At 35.2% G+C, this 18467-nt stretch overlaps 1 protein-coding gene across 1 annotated transcript; it reads left to right on the plus strand.

Moving 5' to 3' along the window:
• Positions 1–1328: 1328 nt before the first annotated feature.
• On the plus strand, positions 1329–18127 carry LOC129791969 (ras-related protein Rab-23). The gene is made up of 7 exons (XM_055830660.1): positions 1329–1682; positions 1874–1905; positions 16721–16959; positions 17254–17316; positions 17440–17539; positions 17622–17868; positions 17942–18127. The coding sequence occupies exons 3-7, from the start codon at positions 16805–16807 to the stop codon at positions 18046–18048; spliced, it is 672 nt and encodes a 223-aa protein (XP_055686635.1). The 5' UTR covers positions 1329–1682; positions 1874–1905; positions 16721–16804; the 3' UTR covers positions 18049–18127.
• The last annotated feature ends 340 nt before the right edge of the window (positions 18128–18467 follow it).

Below are 18467 nucleotides of genomic sequence, written 5' to 3' on the forward strand. Positions count from 1 at the left end.
AATAAACGTTCCAATCATGTCTTTTTTACAGCAATCACTACCAACAGTCATTAATTAATTTTATTTGAATAATCTCACGAAAATTTTGAGGAAAATGTTGCGTCGTACAAGAAATAAAATTAATGATATCTTCTTTTTTATGAAAGCGCGAGTTTTATGCTCACCAAAAGGCCATATAAAATTGATTAGTTAGTTCTTACGGAGAGAAGGTTCTAAAAGGCCAAAAAGGAATGTAAAAGAGAGTCCCACAACATCTGTGTGTGAGAACGATAAAAATGGAATTTATCTTCCTGCTGACACGGTGTCTGTGCCTCCTCATAATTCTTTTTCCCTACATTGCATCATGAAGGTGGAGACGCCATCAAATGGGACAAATGAATAAATGGACAACAAGCAGAGTGTAAAAGTACAAAAGATCAAACATTTCGGCAGCAGCATCCACACGAGGTGGTTTTGCAGCAAAATTCCAGGAGCTGCTCACCTGTGTTGCACAACAGCGAGTAGCTGTGGCTGCACAAGGCCAAGTCCGGGGGCACGAGCAGGAGGAGGATGGAGGATTGTGGTGTGTAAGATGCGGAACGATGTGAAGCACATCCAGTGTGTGTAATTACATGGAGACTTCGACATCGAATTGTGTTACATTCGGACTCACTTTTTTTTTGCTTAAGAACCTCCATCACGATGCATCTTGATCCCAGGGGCGTGATGTTGCATTTGATCGCTTCTAGAATATACTCAATGTGAGAGGAGCTTTTCCTTCAATATTTGAAGCTTTTTGTTAAATTGAAAACATTTATTCATTTTAAATTTCTTCGTTATCTCGAGAACTAATTAAGATCTAGACAAATTCAATTTATTTTCCAATTATTTTAATCACCTGATGAAGAGGGAAGAGAGCTCTCGAAACGTCTGTGTACAATGGTAACTAAAAAGCCTAAAAAGCTATTAGCTACGTGCCTTTCCACACAATTAAACAAAAACCTTTTCAAGAAAAATCTTTTCAAAAATAATTATTTTTCAAAGAAAATCTCCTTCAAGCTTTTAAGCAAACTGCAAACATTTCGTAAAGTATCATTGGTTTGTTCCTCCTCAATCCATTCTTCCTCTACTTCTTCACCAACACCATGCCCAAGGAGCCATCAGAGTCTCGCGAAGTAAAACACAGAGTGTACCCAAAGTCACGACGGTGTGTCTCATGTGGAAAGCACTATGCTCTCTGTCCATGACTCGTGCAACATGTGAGGGAATTTATTGAGTTCTTCAGCCATTGTGAGAGGAAAACAACTCGGTGGAGTTCAGTACAAAAGAAGCACTCAATCGCGAAGCATCATCCGGATTGTTTAATTAAATCGTTCGATGGTGTGACTGACTGTACCTTCAGCTATTCCGCGGCTGGAACAGGATGTATGATTGTTGTGGACACACCACAGGAGGATAAGATTAATTGTTCGCTAAAAGGGTTGTGCTGCAGATTTAAGTGTTTGCTGGTTTAAGGTGCGGTGGTGGCCCAAAAAGGAGGAGAATACCTCGTAGTTGCTGAAGAAAGAAAGAGTTTGTCTGGAAGATATAATTTCGTGACTCGAAAGTTAAGACAGTGAGCTTGAAGGTTTTCGCTGTTGATGATTTCTCGTCTCTCAAAGAGCGAGAGTTCTTTTTCCCTTCTTCTTTAAAAATTCTTTTCTGTGAGTTATTTGTGCAAAAGCTCTGTGGCTTAATTGGCTTCACAAAATTCAATGCGAAGGTGTTCACGAGTGGTTCCGGTGTGCAAAAATTGAGGAATTTTTTGATGTGGAATTTGGTGTAGCAGTTGGAATTTAATTTCCTCACGTTACCACAGCCCACCTACACATCTGAATTGGAAATTTTTCTTCAGAGGAGAAGCTTCTCATATCTCCGTGCAGAAAGGTAATTAAATGTGATATGGTGAGATGATGAGGTTTGCTTTTAAGAGCAATAGATGCTGAAATTAGTGGGATCATTCATGATGAGGGGAGAAAATGCGCGCGCAATATTGGAATGGAGTCATTAATGTTGTTGGGGATAATGTGACTTGTCTGCTGTGGCTTTCTTGTCTTTTACACTGCAGCAGCAGCAGCAACAGCATAAATTCCCGTCCTCACTGTGCACATAGAATGGCTCTTAAATCATATGTGTTGGATGAAAAGAAGCAAAAAAAAAGAGAGAAGAAAAAAATGGTAGCACTGCACTTTGCAAGTAGAGAGAGAGTCTTCTTAGCATTTTATTAAACTAAAACTAACACATGTGAAGGTAGATTATTTTCCGTTCAAATCTTCAAAGGTGGATTCGGAGAATAAGACCATTCTTGGTGGGTAAACAGCTATTCACTTTGTGGGTACGGTTATAAATTTTCCTCTCCTCCCGGAATCTCACGTCTTTTTCCCAACTCATACCATATCGTGTTCCATCTTATCGGCCGGGGCTGACTTGCGAGACAACAGCCGCTTAACAGTTGTTCAACTGAACTTATTCCAATTGCTTCCATGTTCCCTCGTTCATCTTACATTACATACAGACATAGCTATGTGACTTTTTTTTGTCTTGCAACCTACACCTTGGTTGTTGCTCTATCTACCTTTTTAAACGACATATATTTTTAATAAAAAAAACAATTAAATACAGAGAAGTAGCAGAGATGAAGATTCCCCCGTAAATCACGGAGAAATCTTATTTATTGACGACAATTTAGCCCTTTTAATCTACTCATCAACATCTCAGCGAGAATTGGCATTTCTTGCGCAAGAAATTTCTGCAAAAGACCATTCTGTGATTACGCAACTTTTCCTCTTTTGCTTTGAATTTCCATAGAATACCTAATCAGACCAATTTATATGAAGCGAAATGATGGAAGAGATTTTTTAATGCGGTAGCCAAAAAAAGCGACGAAATAATTTCCCAGAATTGTTTAAAAAATAAATAAAATGAGGAAAGAAAAAAAACTTATGAAAAATTAATCATAATGACACCAAGAGTTGTGTAAAACACTTTTAATTTTTTTTTAAAGAAAAATTCACTTCTTGAGAGTTTTGGGGAGATAATTCACTTTTCATTTAGAAGAAATATTCTGTTGAAATATTTTATTTAACCCTTTCGCGTCCAACCTGAAACAACATTGAAACATGCACTCTTTTATCACGATATTTATTCTGTGGATGTTTTCAGAGGACTTTTCTCAGTCAGAACGTCTTCTTTGGCTCCTTTTGCGTAAATTTAATGCATTGGTAACTTGGAAATACATTAAAATTCATAAATAATTGAAAAAATAAAATGTTTCACGTTTGGGTCAGCGTATGACCCAAAAAAAGCAAAAGGGTTAAGAAAAAAAAAGAACTTAAGATTTTTTTTAAACAAAAAGAAAGGATTTCTTCGATTTCTTTTAACCCTTTCAGCTCGATTTTTAAGGAATTATTTACTCCATCTTTACCCAAAAAGCTTTGAATGAATTTTTATTAACCCCTTCGTGTTCAACGTGAAACATAAAAACATTGAAACATGCGCGCTTTTATCGCGATATTTGTTCTATAAACAATCTCAGAGGATAATTTTTTTTTTAGGTAAAACGTCTTCTTCGACTTCTTTTGCGTGATTTTTATATATTTCTAACTAGAAAAAAAAACAATTGGATTCATAAAAAAAATAGGGCAGTAAAATGTTTCATGTTTGGGCCAACGTATGACCCATAAGACACGAAAGGTTTAAATGAAATGTTCTCATTTAACTGATTAAACGTTTTATCTGAACGTGTTTATTAATTTGTAATTTTGTAATTTAATCGATGATTTATTCCCATGAGAATTTCTCAGCATTTAACCCGTCTACGATCACATTTTGCGTATTAAGGAAGGGAGATCCCACCTGATAATTTTCTCTTGATCTTTGCGAATTGGTCGCGGTGAGAATGATTAGCAGAAAAGACAAAGTTGTAGCACTTTGCTACACGTTTAGTGAGTATCTAACATGACTACATATGTGCAGCACTCTGGATAGTAATCTCGTGGGTTTAATATTAATGCTATTATGCCAAGATATTTTTCCATTACTCCCTCAGGGGCTAGCGCATAACAGTTAGTCGCGCGTATATAAATGAAAATATTCTGCTGCCCCGCATGGCTCATGTACAAATATTTACCAAAAAGAAAGAGCTTATAGGTCAAAGATCAGCGAGATGTTACTTTGAGACAATTATGAAGAACACGTGCAAGAATTTTTGTTCTATTTAATCTGGAAAGAAAAATCATTTCAAAAGCAAGATGATTTGTGGAGGAGAGAGAATTTGCGTCACCACAGAGAGCAGAAGGAATCAATGCTTGGTCACTAAACGGTACATGATAGGAAGACGCCATGGGAGTGCTATATATGCGAAGAAGAAAATTAGTATACGGGTGTCTCGTGCGATCGACACATTTCCGCGATGGCACATCAGCTTCCCCAGAATGTGTGTCAATCGTAAATTTTGAATTTACCGCAAAATGATTCCACTGCGAGTGAATTACGCGACTGAATTCATTTTCTCATAAAAGATATTAGTAATCCCAAGCTCTCAATGACGTGTGAGCAAATTTCAGTTTAAGTTGGAGATTCAAAAAAAATTCAAAGAGATTTTATTGATTTTATTTAACCCTTTCACGTTTTTTGGATCATACGTAGACCCAAATGTGAAACATTTAATTTTCCCAAGTCTTTATAAATTAAATTATTTTTCCCAGTTAGAAATACTGGAAATTCATGTAGAAAAAGTCGAGGAAGACGTTTTTCCTGAAAAATGTCCTCTGAGAGCATTTTTAGAATAAATATCGTGATTAAAAGAGCGCATGTTTCAATGTTTTTATGTTTCACGCTGGACGCGAAAGGGTTAAAGAATTTTCAGAGCTGAAAAAAATGATCTTAATGACGTAGAAAAGAAAAATAAAACAGCTTTAATAGACGAATAATTTTCCAGATAAAATTAAAATGAATTTAATCACCGCAAGATGTTTAAATTTTGACTAATAGATTCACAGAGAGAGCCATGTTTTTCTCACTAATCATGAGATAGATATTTATGTTCTTTTGAGAGAAAATCTCTCGGTTGATTTGCTGAATGAATAATTTATTGTAAAGCCATACATTCGGTTTAGATATTTTTCTCTTCTTTCCATCTGGCCTATAAAGTGGGACAATCGGGCATGCGGTGGCAGAATTTTTTTCAAAGATTCTTCAACAATTCTGTGTGCCCTTCTTTTCTCTAAAAGAAATTTACATAAATTTTATTCATCTTTTTTCTATAAAATCTTCTGAAAGCTTTCTATTTCTATTCAACATCTCCTCTGGATTTAGTTGCTACAAATTCTCGTTCAAACAGCTTCTTCCAAGTTTGATGTTGTCCACGTCGATTTGCGGAAATTCTTGGTCCACCAGCACGTAAAACTTCCATAAAAGCATTCCATAAAGTGTAAATAAGAGGCAGTAAAAAGAATTGAGGCTCCTTAGCGGGCAAATACTCGCCAATTTAATTGCCAAAAGATGGCTCAATGACCTCTCGCAAGCAATTTTGAAAGTTCATCAACGGAAAAAGAATTTACTTCCAATGGATTTTTTACGCAGCTGGATTTTTTTCTTTTGAAAAAAATAATATTAATTAAAATATATAATAAATAAAAAAGCATTCGAAAAGGTGTTGGATTGGATGTTCGATTGCTGAGCGAAGATTGAAAAGAATTGAGGCAAAAGCTGTTTTACACGTGCCGCGGCATTTTTGCTTCTTCTCCCGCGCGCAAGATTATCGAGAAAGTTCATCTTGAGATTGTTTATTCATGTTTAAACGATCGTAAAATGAAAATAAATATTAAATTGAAAAAAAAAAACCACTCAGGGGAATATAAATGAATTGAATTTGTATTGAATAATAAATTCAGGTTCGTCGTTTTCACGGGAGTTCAAATCTTTCTATACGCTTGTTGGATTGCGCGAGGCTGTCTTCTTTTGGACAATTTCGTCACAATGTTTTGACTTTTTCTAGTAATCTATTTGGGATTTTTTTTGGGATGGGTCTGCTCTCCACGCGACAGCAAACCTCCGCAAAGTCTGTGAGAGATTGAAAATGGGTATGTTATTCGTGGGGGCTCCATCAGCATTTTGTTTGCGAATAATCAGTCATGTTGATGAATTAATGGAAAGAAAGTTTTCTTCTTGGTGATTTATTGCGCATTTCTATATTGAGAAACATTACACGACTGAACTGTTAAATGCAATCATAGATGGAACATAAGTTTTTTTTTTATTACTACATCTCTCCTAAATTAGCGATGAGAAATTTGAGTGTAGTAGATTTTTTTCTTAAATCGTGTTAAGCTTCTTCGTGTTGGAAACTTTTATTGCCTCTTGAAGAGAATTAAGTCAGCCGCTACAACTCTATCAAGTTTTAGTTCTATTAGAAAATTCACAAAAGCTCCGAATTTGCTTGTCAAACAGATCAAAGAATAGGAGGATTGGCTCTTTCTCGAAATATTTTGCATATCTGACCTAAATTCAAATAAATTGTATTAAACATTTCAAATCCTTTTCAGTGGATTAAATTTTCTGATAACACTTAATAGATTTTCCAGATAATTCAGACAATTTTCCAACATTAAATTTTGTAGAACAATGCTATGTGCCCCGGTAGAGAAACCCTTCTACCGTATTATATGTTGAGCTGTGGCACTATGTGTGTCTAGGGTTGGACAGCTCTGGGTGAAAGAGTGAGATGAGTCGTTAGCTCTATGCCGCTCATCAGGCACTCATAGGTTCAGTAGCCCACTGTTGCTCGTCCGATTCAGTTCGGGACCCGTTAGCTCTTCAAATAAGGGTAGTTATTAGCCCATGTAGGAATATCGTCCTACATATCAGAAGTGGGATAGGGTCCGCGTGTGCCACTGCGTGTGGAAAACCGTGAAAATCACGGCGCGAGTGAAAAAAAAGTGAAAATGCGGAGAGGACAACGCAGAAGAGCAGCGAGAGGCAACATGGCCGCCACCGTGTGGAAGAAAATGTGGCGTAGAAGCAGCGAAAAGCGGCTAGATGGGACTGCGAAGACCATCGAGAAGCGCCCCAGCGACTGTGTGGAGGAACTCCCGGCAATGGAAATACCGCAAGTACCCCTAAGTGCCCCCAGGAAAGAGAAATAAAGAGAGAAAAATTGAGTTTCTTTGAGCTTTGACATTTATCATGAAATTCCAAGAAATTTTTGGCGATTCCAGAAATTTCTATGTGTTAACCCTTTATGTATGCTATGTGTGAATGGTGGCCACCCGCACAAAATAATTGTCTTGTCTTGTCTTGCAATAACATGTCGTAACAGGAATTCCTTTTCAGGCTATTCATGATATTTTTTTGAACATATTTCATGCGAAATCATAGGAAAAAATGCAAAATGTTTTAGAAGTGTTTCATACGAAAGTGAAATTAGCCGTGTTTCATGAAACAAGTTTTGACAAGATTGATGAAACACGAAATGTTTTTGCTGGAATTTGACCACATCGTGACATTTCGGTCGTGCCGATTGAATACTCGGGTATTGCGTCATATTAAATGTCATTTTATATGCGTGTTTGATTGTTTTGAATATTCAAGGTATTTTGTGAGGAAATGCAAGAAAAATTCCATTAAATATCATAAAGAAATTGCTGCAGAGTAAGTAAGAAGATAAAGAAGTGAGACAGGAGAAGCTTATGAAGATAAAAAGTTAAAAATGCTATGTGTAATTTAACTCTTTTAACTGCAGGAAACACAAGTCGAGAAGGCAAAACAACACGGTTGCCATGCCCATGGGAACAAAGAAGCTAAGCGCAATAATACAGCGATTTGATTCAGATTGACCGACTGCATTGACACTGAAGATTGGCTTGTAGAAGTTGAAAAGGCGCGTTGATGTATCATTGGGAAGAGAGAGTGATAATTCTTTAGGCATCTATGTGATTGAGGAGACCAGCAAAAAAAATGGTTCATTGAGCCAAAGCGAGGCTGGATTCGTGGCAAAAATTTCGCGATGAATTGTTGCAATTCTTTCCTACCGTTGTGGATTTAAGGGCATCATTGTTGACACAAACTTTGAATCTCTCACGCAACTTCTCCGCGTGCTAATTGATGCGGAACAAAACACTGAAACATAGACGATTCCAAGCAAGACAGGCGCTATTCCAAGCGCAAATCTGGGTAAAATTCAGGGCGATACCATCCGTACCGCCATGGCAAGAAGAATGACATTGGGAAGCACACAAGGAAGCCAAAAAGGAGAATGAGTAGAAAAGCACCGAAGATCGACGAAGCTCTGAGAACTTTGTTACAGATGCAAGAAGACCGGACATTTGATTGCTCAGTGCCCACAATAATTCCGATGAATTCCAATGTAGGGATAATTAAATTGAATTTCGAGAAATAAAGAAACTTAAGCCTACTGAGTGTAGTCAAGTGTGAAGTCAAATAAAAAGAAATTACAGAAATGCATTGTTATTTATTCGAGATTTTAATTAGTTGTTTTTCAGGACAGAAAAGTGAAATTAAGATCTCAAGGTAAGCCTACTAAATATAAATGGAGAATAATTTCTTTGTCATTTTAGAGAATGGACATACAACGAGGAAGCAACAAAGAAATGTGAAGGATTTAAAATATCAAATATTATATGCCCCACTCAGACACAATCTAGAGGAAATGAAGGAAGAGAATCTTAAGCCTACGACCGGAATTGAGGACTGGATTGATGTTAAGGAAGGCTATGTGCCAAAGTCAAGCAATGGCTATGTGCCGCTTGAAAGCTGAGTGCGCTAAACCAAGATACAAAGAAGGAAAGGAACCCGAAGCGTATAATAGGAATTAAGAATTGGATAGAAGGAAGATAAATCGCTAATCAAGACGAGAGCCGAAGCAAGAAGACTTCGTCTTCACTAGCTGAGCCCCAGGCTTAGTTGCTTCACAGAGCTCATAGTACTATGTGTACTCCATCATGGAAAAAGAAAGAAACAAGAGATTAAAGAAACAGGATGACAACAATGAATTATAGCGGAAGAAATCAGTACACTGGATTGACCATTCACTTCATCAATGAGGACATTGATCATATCAGGAAGGCCGAGATGTAGAACAATGCTATGTGCCCCGGTAGAGAAACCCTTCTACCGTATTATATGTTGAGCTGTGGCACTATGTGTGTCTAGGGTTGGACAGCTCTGGGTGAAAGAGTGAGATGAGTCGTTAGCTCTATGCCGCTCATCAGGCACTCATAGGTTCAGTAGCCCACTGTTGCTCGTCCGATTCAGTTCGGGACCCGTTAGCTCTTCAAATAAGGGTAGTTATTAGCCCATGTAGGAATATCGTCCTACAATTTATTCAAATAATGTTCTTTTTTTGTAAATTCTCCACGGCAAATTTCTCTGACCTCAGATGAAAGTAATAAAAACCCCCATAACAAATGCTATGTTAATGAAAAAGAATAAATTAACGCGTTGTTACATTGCGCTGTACATGATTTTTTTTTCACCCATTTCTCCACACTCGCCAACCCATAAAAATTAGTGTTTAACTAATTTTATATTCATGTTAAATACCTTTAGCATAAAATTCCATGATTTTCCACTCTGTGCAATGTTTTTTCAACAAATACCAATTTTTCGCTCATAAAGCTGTCGGTTTTTTCCTCATAATTTTTCTCTGCATATTTTTTTTTTTAATTTTAAACAGTCTTAAAAAAATAAATTAGACACTTCTTTTGCAGACTTCAATTAGTTTAAATTAAATATATCCTCTTATGGTGAAGATTTGATATTGGCAAGAAAAAAAATTGTTTGGCAGTAACACAGCAGCGTAACCAATAATCTTTCCATCAATACCATCTCTCTCTCTGGGATAAATTGCATTGGGTTCATTAGCAAAGATGACGGGAATTGTAATTATATGGAGGAAAAATGAAGTTGCGCGATGATCTGTAAATTCCCCTCGCGAAGCAATTGCCTTGCGCGCGATAATCATTTGCGATCCGCACCATGAGACAATTTCATTTGGGAATCTCTCTCCCCATTAAAAATTACACATATAAAATGTTTTTTAACTCAAAACTTCATTGCCACAGAGAATGGCCATTTCACGAGAATTCCAAATAATTGCCCGAAGAGTTTCATTGACCCCTCTTGTGCTTACTGTTGAGGCGATGTGCTCTGGATGTTCTTGCTGGAGGTGCTGGAGAATGGTCTCTCACTCCCCTAGGGGTCTTTCTTTTTGCCATTGAGGAAGAAGTCAAGAGACGATTGAAATTGAGGGGAATGTATCTGGATGAAAAATATTTATTTCAATTTGATTAAAATAATCGTTTCATTTTAATTTCTTCGGAATTTTTGAACCTATTTGGTGGATATTCTGAATTTATAAATTTTTTATAATCAAATCGAATAAAAAGTTCTTATTGAGAAACTTCTATTTAGTTTTAAAATGTCTTGAAAGTGTTTTAGATTTAACCAGGCGTCTCCATCGATTTTCAATTACCAGGCAACTCCATTGTTACACATAATTTATGAATTTTTCTTATCAAATAAATTATAAGACTTTGGAGCATACATTAATTCTTTATATCCTCCATGTCTGCCACATATGAATTCCTTTTCAATTTTTCTTTACTTTTGCATTTTTTACGAGCCTGTTGAATGCCCCTTGAGTGAAATGAGTTTTTTTACGGCAGCAGTGAATTCTCAAAAAGTTTCCACGAGGTAGAAGAATAATTAAATTTTTACCCTCTCGTAACACCTGTTGGCCATTCCACAACCACTCTGAAGGCCCATATTTAGTGTATGTACCAACATAAAACTAAAACCGGTCTCTTTGCGGGTTGTTGCTCATACATAATTCCCTTTTTTCTCCCCGCATAGCCATCTTCATCAGCAGGTCACCATGCCATGGTTCTTTAGCTTCTTTTTCTCTCTCCATGCTGCTGTCCAAATGAATGGCGTTGTGTCCATATCATTTGTAATAAATATCTCCTCTGCAATATTTTGCACATTTCTGCCAGCAAATGCGAGGTGTGATTAACAAATCATGTCGACGTTATTTAAGTTCACCACAACAGCCCGCAGCAAAGGTGCTCTGGATGCTGGGATGAGAGGATTAATCCAATTTTTCGTATCGCGCATACAATATTTCAAAAACATGTTTTCCTCTCCATGATCTTCCGGGGAACATTCCTCATGCACCTCTTCTCCCTCTCTCGCAAGAAATGGGGTCTACATTGAAGGTCTCATCAGAACCGTTCCTCTTGGAAGTATTTCACATCAGAAAGTCTTCTTCCCAAATAGCTCAATCGAGATATTTTAATTCATGAGCTGTTGTTTGCATATTAATGGAAATATTATGAAGATTTTCGGCTACTCTCACACCATCATGGTGGTTGATGGTACAACATATTTGTCCACAATTATTCAAAAATGTTCCATTTTTCCCCGAAAAGGTTTTCCCCACCAAGAACAAACACTTTAAATGGGCCTTCTGTGCTATCAAATGTCGCACTTTAGATGCGCTTTATCACACATCGTCTTTTAGCTTGAAAACAGAATCATTTTGGACGATATACGGAGCTTCTATTTGGAGGGAATTGATGAGGTTTCGTGTTTTTTTTTCTTTTTTAATCAAAAGAACATTCATTGAATCTCTTCGGTCATTTGTCTGCCACATAAATTCAACTAATTAAAAAACAAGCAATTAAAAATTCCAAGGTATAGTTATGTGGTTATATGGAACACAAACATCATCAAATTATTACCTAAAATATAATAAATTAATGAGCGCTGAACCATGGCAAGAAAAAATTCGTCATTTCCTCTTTGAAATACCCGCAATTGAAATTTTCCAAACTTCTCATAAGACAACGTGTTGTGTGAGCAAAATTTCGTCATATTCTCTCAAAATGAAATAAATTGCAACAAACTGGTATTTGAAATGTAGATTAAATGTAGCTAATTAATTGGTAAAATATAGGTTAATTCAGTAGAGCTTTTTCCTCTGCATAAATTAAATTTTTCAATAAAAATTTTAATTCAATTTGGTAATAAATTATAATTCTTATCCTAACTCGTATCCTATACTAAAACTTTTCAGTTCGTCGAATTCTGTCAAAAATCTTTTCTTTTGCGATTTTCAAGATTTTTGATATTGGGCTTGATTCTGCTAAAAATCTTTTCTTTTCTATTCTAACAAGTTAAAAGTTGTTGTAAGATTTTGACAGGGGTGTTTTTGAATCGTTCAGCAATGGAAAAGTAAGTAAACTTGATTAAAGAAAAGAAATAAAATGTCAAAATCTTATAAGATTTTCTCCAGAATACTAAAAATCGAAAAAATCTTATAACTGAAGAATTGTATAAAGAAAAGTAAAGATTTATATCAGAATCTACCTCATTCTTTAAAAAATATTCTTAGTTTTTAACAGCTTTTACTTTTTTCTATATTCGTGATATAAGAAATAAAAATCCTTTCAGGAAATCTGAGATTTTCTGAAAGATTTTTGAAAAAGAAAATCTATCATTTTCTTTTTATTGCACGAAAACAGAACGATCTTAAAGGCATCAAGTGGCAAAATTTTACAATAACTTTCAAGATCTTTAAAGACAAAATAAAAGATTTTTAACGGAATAATGCTCAGTGGGTTTGTATAATAAAGCGACTAAGAAATCTTTGAAATTATTGAAACTCCAGTAGAAATTCCTTTAAATTTTAAGGATATCTTGTTCACTGAATACGAATCAATAAAATTTTACTCCCGTTACCAATAAAACATTTAACTTAAGATTAATTTTTCATAATAATAAATTAATCTGCGCTTCTCCCAGCTGGATGTATAAGAAATTATCAAAGAAACTCCAAACAATAAATCGTCTATAAATCACCCAACAACAACCCTCATCAACTCTAACTGACCACAGCAAATGTTATCCTCATTCACAGAGAAGAATAAATTACTTTCATGTGTATGAGAAATATGTATTGCAGAGAGCATGAGGAAGAGTTTTTATCTCCTCGCGAAAGAAGTGATTTTGTGCTGCAAAAACCTCGGTCTTGTGTTATCTCATACCTTAGTCGTCTAATGTGGATTAACATGTGCAGGTTGGACGTCAACTCTGCACAAAGCTTCAACCTTTCTCTTCACCTGTTGCGCGGGGAACTCTCATTTGTTTTGGCTAAATCACCTCAACCGGCACTTTTTGCAGATAAAATTCACGTTAAAATTTAATTAAAATATTTTTCTTAAAATAATTTAGAAGCGAAGAAAAACGCGGGGATTATCGAAAGGGAGAAAGTAATATTTTGTTGCGCTTCATTTTATGATGAAGAAAAAATCATTAAACGTGCAATTTCAATACAACATTGAAAGAAAATCATTTGAAACAATCTTCCACACTTAACGTATATTTATTTTCGCATTTATAATGGGAGAGGTTTGGCCATTCTTGGCGTATAGGTACTTGAATATGTGCAATTTCACCTTATTTTCCTAGAATTTATAGCACTTCATGGGAAATGATGAGGATTCTTTGGCAAATTGCGCACCTTCTACCATTAAGAATTATATTGGTTTATATGAGTAATTTGAGGTCACACCACTTGAAAGAAAATTACCAAGATGAAGAATTTCTCTCAATGGGAATTCTATTGAAGTTCTTTTTATAATCTGGCCGTGGAGATTCATTAATTAAATTAGAATGAATGTGCATAGAGTTGGATCTTTTTTTTTATTAAATCTTTTTATGCCTGCAAAAGCCTTTTCCCTCCTTAATCTCATATTTCTCTCACAAAAACCACAAGGAATGTACCTATATGTATGTTTGTAAGAGAAAAAACCCCCCCATTGCGATTCCATGTACTTCTTCTCCTCTAACACTGTATGTACCATCATCCAGAAGCATTATAATGAAATTAAATTTTTATCTTTTCACTTTGACGCTCGATTGCTTCTTCTTCCACCTCGTCTTTTATGTCAATGACCATGGAGTTCAAGAGAGGTGCGAATGCCTTTTACATTATACAACATATAACATTGCAAAGTCAAAACGAAGGTGAGAATTCATCTGATGAAAAAGGAAGCGCACCCAGCAGAAGCCATTAGTTTCAAATATATTTTGAGTACATATCCAACTTCTTTGCCTTTCAACATCCACACAAATCATCTTCAAACACGATAATTGCAATCTTACCATTATAGAAATTTCGTTGAATTTTTTTCTCATTTTCTCCTCTTCACCATTTCCCGCCAAAAAAAAAAAAATAAAGCGAAGCACGTCCACATTGTGTGTGATTTTCCGCACATTGAGGAGCTTCTTCCTCATTGCTGCCACCATCATACGCAGCCCCGCAGACAATCATCTATCGTCAAATTGAGGCTGGAAATGAAAGGGAACGCGCACAAGTGTCTCACACACTGATGTGTGATTTTTCTTTTACATAATAATAATAAATCATTGAACTGAAAATTATAATTGGAAAACAGATAGAGAAAGCTCGCAGTCTTTTTTGCAGAGAAAAGATTTTTTTCATCAACCCACTCTAAGGTATTTGTTACGTGTAAAGGTTTATTAATGAAGATTTAACAGATTTTATTTTCCTGCCTATTTTATTCTTGCATTGCAATTCAGTGACGTAGCAAGGAGAGGTTTTTGGGTGTTTGAATACAATAAAAGTTCAGAAAGATGCAAATTTTTCTTTACAAGTCAAAAATTCATAAAAAAAAATATTAGAAAGGAATTTTTCAAATGATATAGAAGAAACGTTTTATGTTAGAAATGTTAGAAAAGTTGAAAAATTGAAATAAATCATCAAAAGATTGAACATTAATCATAAAACGGTAGAAAATGAACATTAAATGTCACAGGAAATTTTGATAGTTAAAAAAGGAAACGTAAAGGATAGCAGAATAAATGTTAAACTATTGAAAAATCATAATTTATTATTTAAAAATATCATAAAAACATTAACAGAAACTTCAAACTCTTTAACGTTGAAGTTTCATGAAGAAGTTTCAACATTAAACGTAATACGTATCAACGAAACATTAAAAGAAAAGAAATGTCGGTCATTGGAAAAGAAACGTCTAACGTTAGAAAATAAACGTTTATGGTTTGAAATGAAACGTCGAAAGGGTTAAAAGTTTGAGAATTGCTAGAAAAACATTGCAAAATAAACATATTAAATATTAGAAGAAATGTCTGAAGTTAAAAAGAAATAGTTAAGTTATAAACGTAGAATTGAAAATGCCAAACGTTAGAAAAGAAATGTTAAAAGGCAAAAAAAATGTACAATTTGTCAAAATATGCCAATTTATGAATGGAAAAGTTGTTAACCCTACGTGAAACATAAACACATTGAAACATGTGCTCTTTCATCCCGATATTTATTCAATAAATGAATTCAGAAGGCATTTTTCAGGCAAAATGTCTTCTTCGACTTCTTCTGCGTGAATTTCATGTATTTCTAACTAGAAAAAAGAAACAATTGGATTAATAAAAAATTGGGAAAATAAAATGTTTCATGTTTGGCTCAACGTATGACCCAAAAAATGAGAAAGGGTTAATATGATTTAGAATGTTTCATTTAGAATTTCATAGGCCTCAATAAGTTTAATTGTTCTTTTCAATACATTTCTAGCAAACTTTAACTGCAACCAAGTTTAAACACCCTCTTGAATAAATTTCCAACTACGTCCCTGTCTAATCTCCCACTTTTTTCTTTTTATAAAAGATTGAAGATCAGAATTTATTTATTTGAAATAAAATTATATTCTTGCTCCAAAGTTCAGAAAGATTTCAACAGAAATGCAAAGAGATTGGTGATAGTCTTTTCTTCTGAATTTATATGGAATTTATTCAGTAAAAGAAGATGCGCGAATGGAAATGTCTGAATTTTGCAAAATACATGCAGAAATTGGCGAAAGAATATGCATTTTACAAAAAATTTACATTTGGAAATAAAATCCATTAAATAAAGTGGCTCAAGACATGGCAAAGCTCTTCTACTTTACTTAATTTATTGGGCTTTTGCAGCGATTTTTTTTTGCAAAATCATCTTAATTACTCGCACAGCGCATTGCAACTGTGGTGTAATTGACTTTGAGGGGGGCAATTTAAGACTCCACAATCTTCTTCCTGGCTGACTGTGAGGGCAATTTGGCGAAATTGTCTGCTTTTGCTGGTTTGATTTGATGCGAGGAAGTTTACCTACAATTCCCACTGAGAGAGAACCACATTAAGTGATGAATGAGTGATTTATTGCAGTGTTGAAATGCCGCATTGAAGAAATTCCGTAGGTTATAGACAAAAATGGGAATTTCATGGGAATCTCTCACCAAGCACTTCAATGCAATTCTTCCAAGAAGAATTTTTTTTCTCTCTCTATGCTAAATTACTTTTATTAGAGGAGCTTTGGTGGATTTTATTAACACATGTTTAGATGCTAATTGATAAATTAACTCCGCACACACATGGGATGTACTTATAGTCTCTTAAGAACATCACAAGTACAGCTGATTTGGCATGCAGACATTTTCAAGACGTGTAGAATTGAAGAAGAAAAGAAGGTTCTCAATGGATTTTGTGTTCTTATCACTCACTTACTTGACATGGAGTTGAGAAAATTCCGCGTGTTAATCGCTCAGCGTCACGCAACGTCTTCATTTTCTTTTTGTTTTTTCTTCTTTCATGTATACCTACAACGTAACAGGAAGAGAGCACCAAGAGGAAGCTGAAGATGGGGAGCACACTTAACTAATTGGATGTCATTCGTTGTTATTTGAATCCCCATACCATGAGGGAGGAGGAGCTGGAGATTGCGATCAAAGTCGTGATCGTTGGCAATGGAGGCGTTGGGAAAAGTTCAATGATCCAGCGCTACTGCAAAGGGATCTACACCAAGGACTACAAGAAGACCATCGGTGTGGATTTCCTGGAGCGACAAATTGAGTAAGAATCTTTAAAGCAATTTTTTGTTGTTTAATTTTTAGATCTAATTAATTAATTTATTCACATTTTATTTTATTCTGAAACTTGAGGACTTGAAGAATTTTATTAAAATGCGAATGGTGTGAATTCTAATCACCTTTCTCTTTGATTAAATCACAAGAAGACGCCAAAACTTTCAACAATTTATCAAACAAAAAAAAAACGTTATTTTTTCTTAAATTCTTTTAGTTTTTCAAATTGATCGATTTGTTTAGAGATTTTTATATTAATTTTTATTTCTTTTTATCATTACAGAATTGATGGGGAAGATGTTAGAATAATGCTGTGGGATACTGCTGGTCAGGAAGAATTTGACGCGTGAGAAAAAATTATTAAGAAATTACTTTTTTTTGCTAATTCAATAAGAAATAAAAAAAATGAATAGTTTACATTCTTTAACAACAAAAGAGATAATAAATTGTTGATTTTTGTGCCTTGCAGAATAACCAAAGCGTACTACAGAGGAGCTCAGGCGTGCGTTCTAACATTCAGCACCACAGATCGTTTGTCTTTTGAGGCAATTAAAGACTGGAAGATGAAAGTAAATTAATCTCTATTTAAGCCCCTCCGTGGTGAATGAGATTTCGATTTTTAACGGTGTGGCTTTTTATTTTTTTTTAAAGGTGGAGAATGAGTGCGGTGAAATTCCGACCGTGATAGTGCAGAATAAGGTGGATCTGATGGACCAAGCGGTGGTGCATCCGGAAGAAGCGGAAATGCTGGCGAGGCACCTGGGATGTCGACTGATACGCACATCGGTGAAGGAGGATGTGAATGTAGGATCAGTTTTTAGATATTTAGCCACAAAATGCCATCAATTGATGAAGCAGCAGTACAGCAATGTGGTCACAGTGGGACAGCCGACAATAAGTAATTTATTATATCAAGCCAGAATGCATTATTCCGCCTAACTCTCTGTATTTTTTTCGGGGCTTCTTTCCAGGTGCCTACGGACCTACATTCGCCAAGACAAATGGCACAATTATTCTTAGACCCAGCAGAAAGCTCTCGCGCAAGAAGACCATGTTGCGAAAGTGTCGTATTTTGTAAAATTAATTTTTCATCTCTAAAGTCATCACGTGAAATAATTATAATGCATTAAAATTAAATTTAATGAGATTAAAAAGAATTTAAATAAAAAAATGTTTTTTTTTAATTGGAGAACTTGCGGAGAATGAATTTTGGCGCCAACAAAAAGCTCTCCATCTGAAAGTAAGATGGCAATATAAGAGCTTACGTGTGGAAGAGTGAGATGAAGAGATTGATTTTCCAATTAATTATCCACGTCTTTTATTTTGCTTCCTCGTAATAAATTGAATGTTGAGGTACTAAATTTCATTCTCACATCTTGGAAAAATCAATTTTCTCAAAAGTTTCTGCAAGAAAATCGAGGAAAATGCGAAATTTTTTAAAAGCTCTGCAGGGCCTTGTGGGACACACCGACAACTGTGGGAAAAACATAATATTTT

This window comes from Lutzomyia longipalpis, chromosome 3, assembly GCF_024334085.1.
Source record: "Lutzomyia longipalpis isolate SR_M1_2022 chromosome 3, ASM2433408v1".
Classification (NCBI taxonomy): Eukaryota; Metazoa; Arthropoda; class Insecta; order Diptera; family Psychodidae; genus Lutzomyia; species Lutzomyia longipalpis.

Coding starts and splice junctions, on each gene's coding strand:
- LOC129791969 (XM_055830660.1), top strand. CDS start 16,805: ATGAGGGAGGAGGAGCTGGAGATTGCGATCAAAGTCGTGATCGTTGGC. Junction 17,540..17,621: donor TTAAAGACTGGAAGATGAAA/GTAAATTAATCT, acceptor TTTTTTTTAAAG/GTGGAGAATGAGTGCGGTGA. Junction 17,869..17,941: donor AGTGGGACAGCCGACAATAA/GTAATTTATTAT, acceptor GCTTCTTTCCAG/GTGCCTACGGACCTACATTC.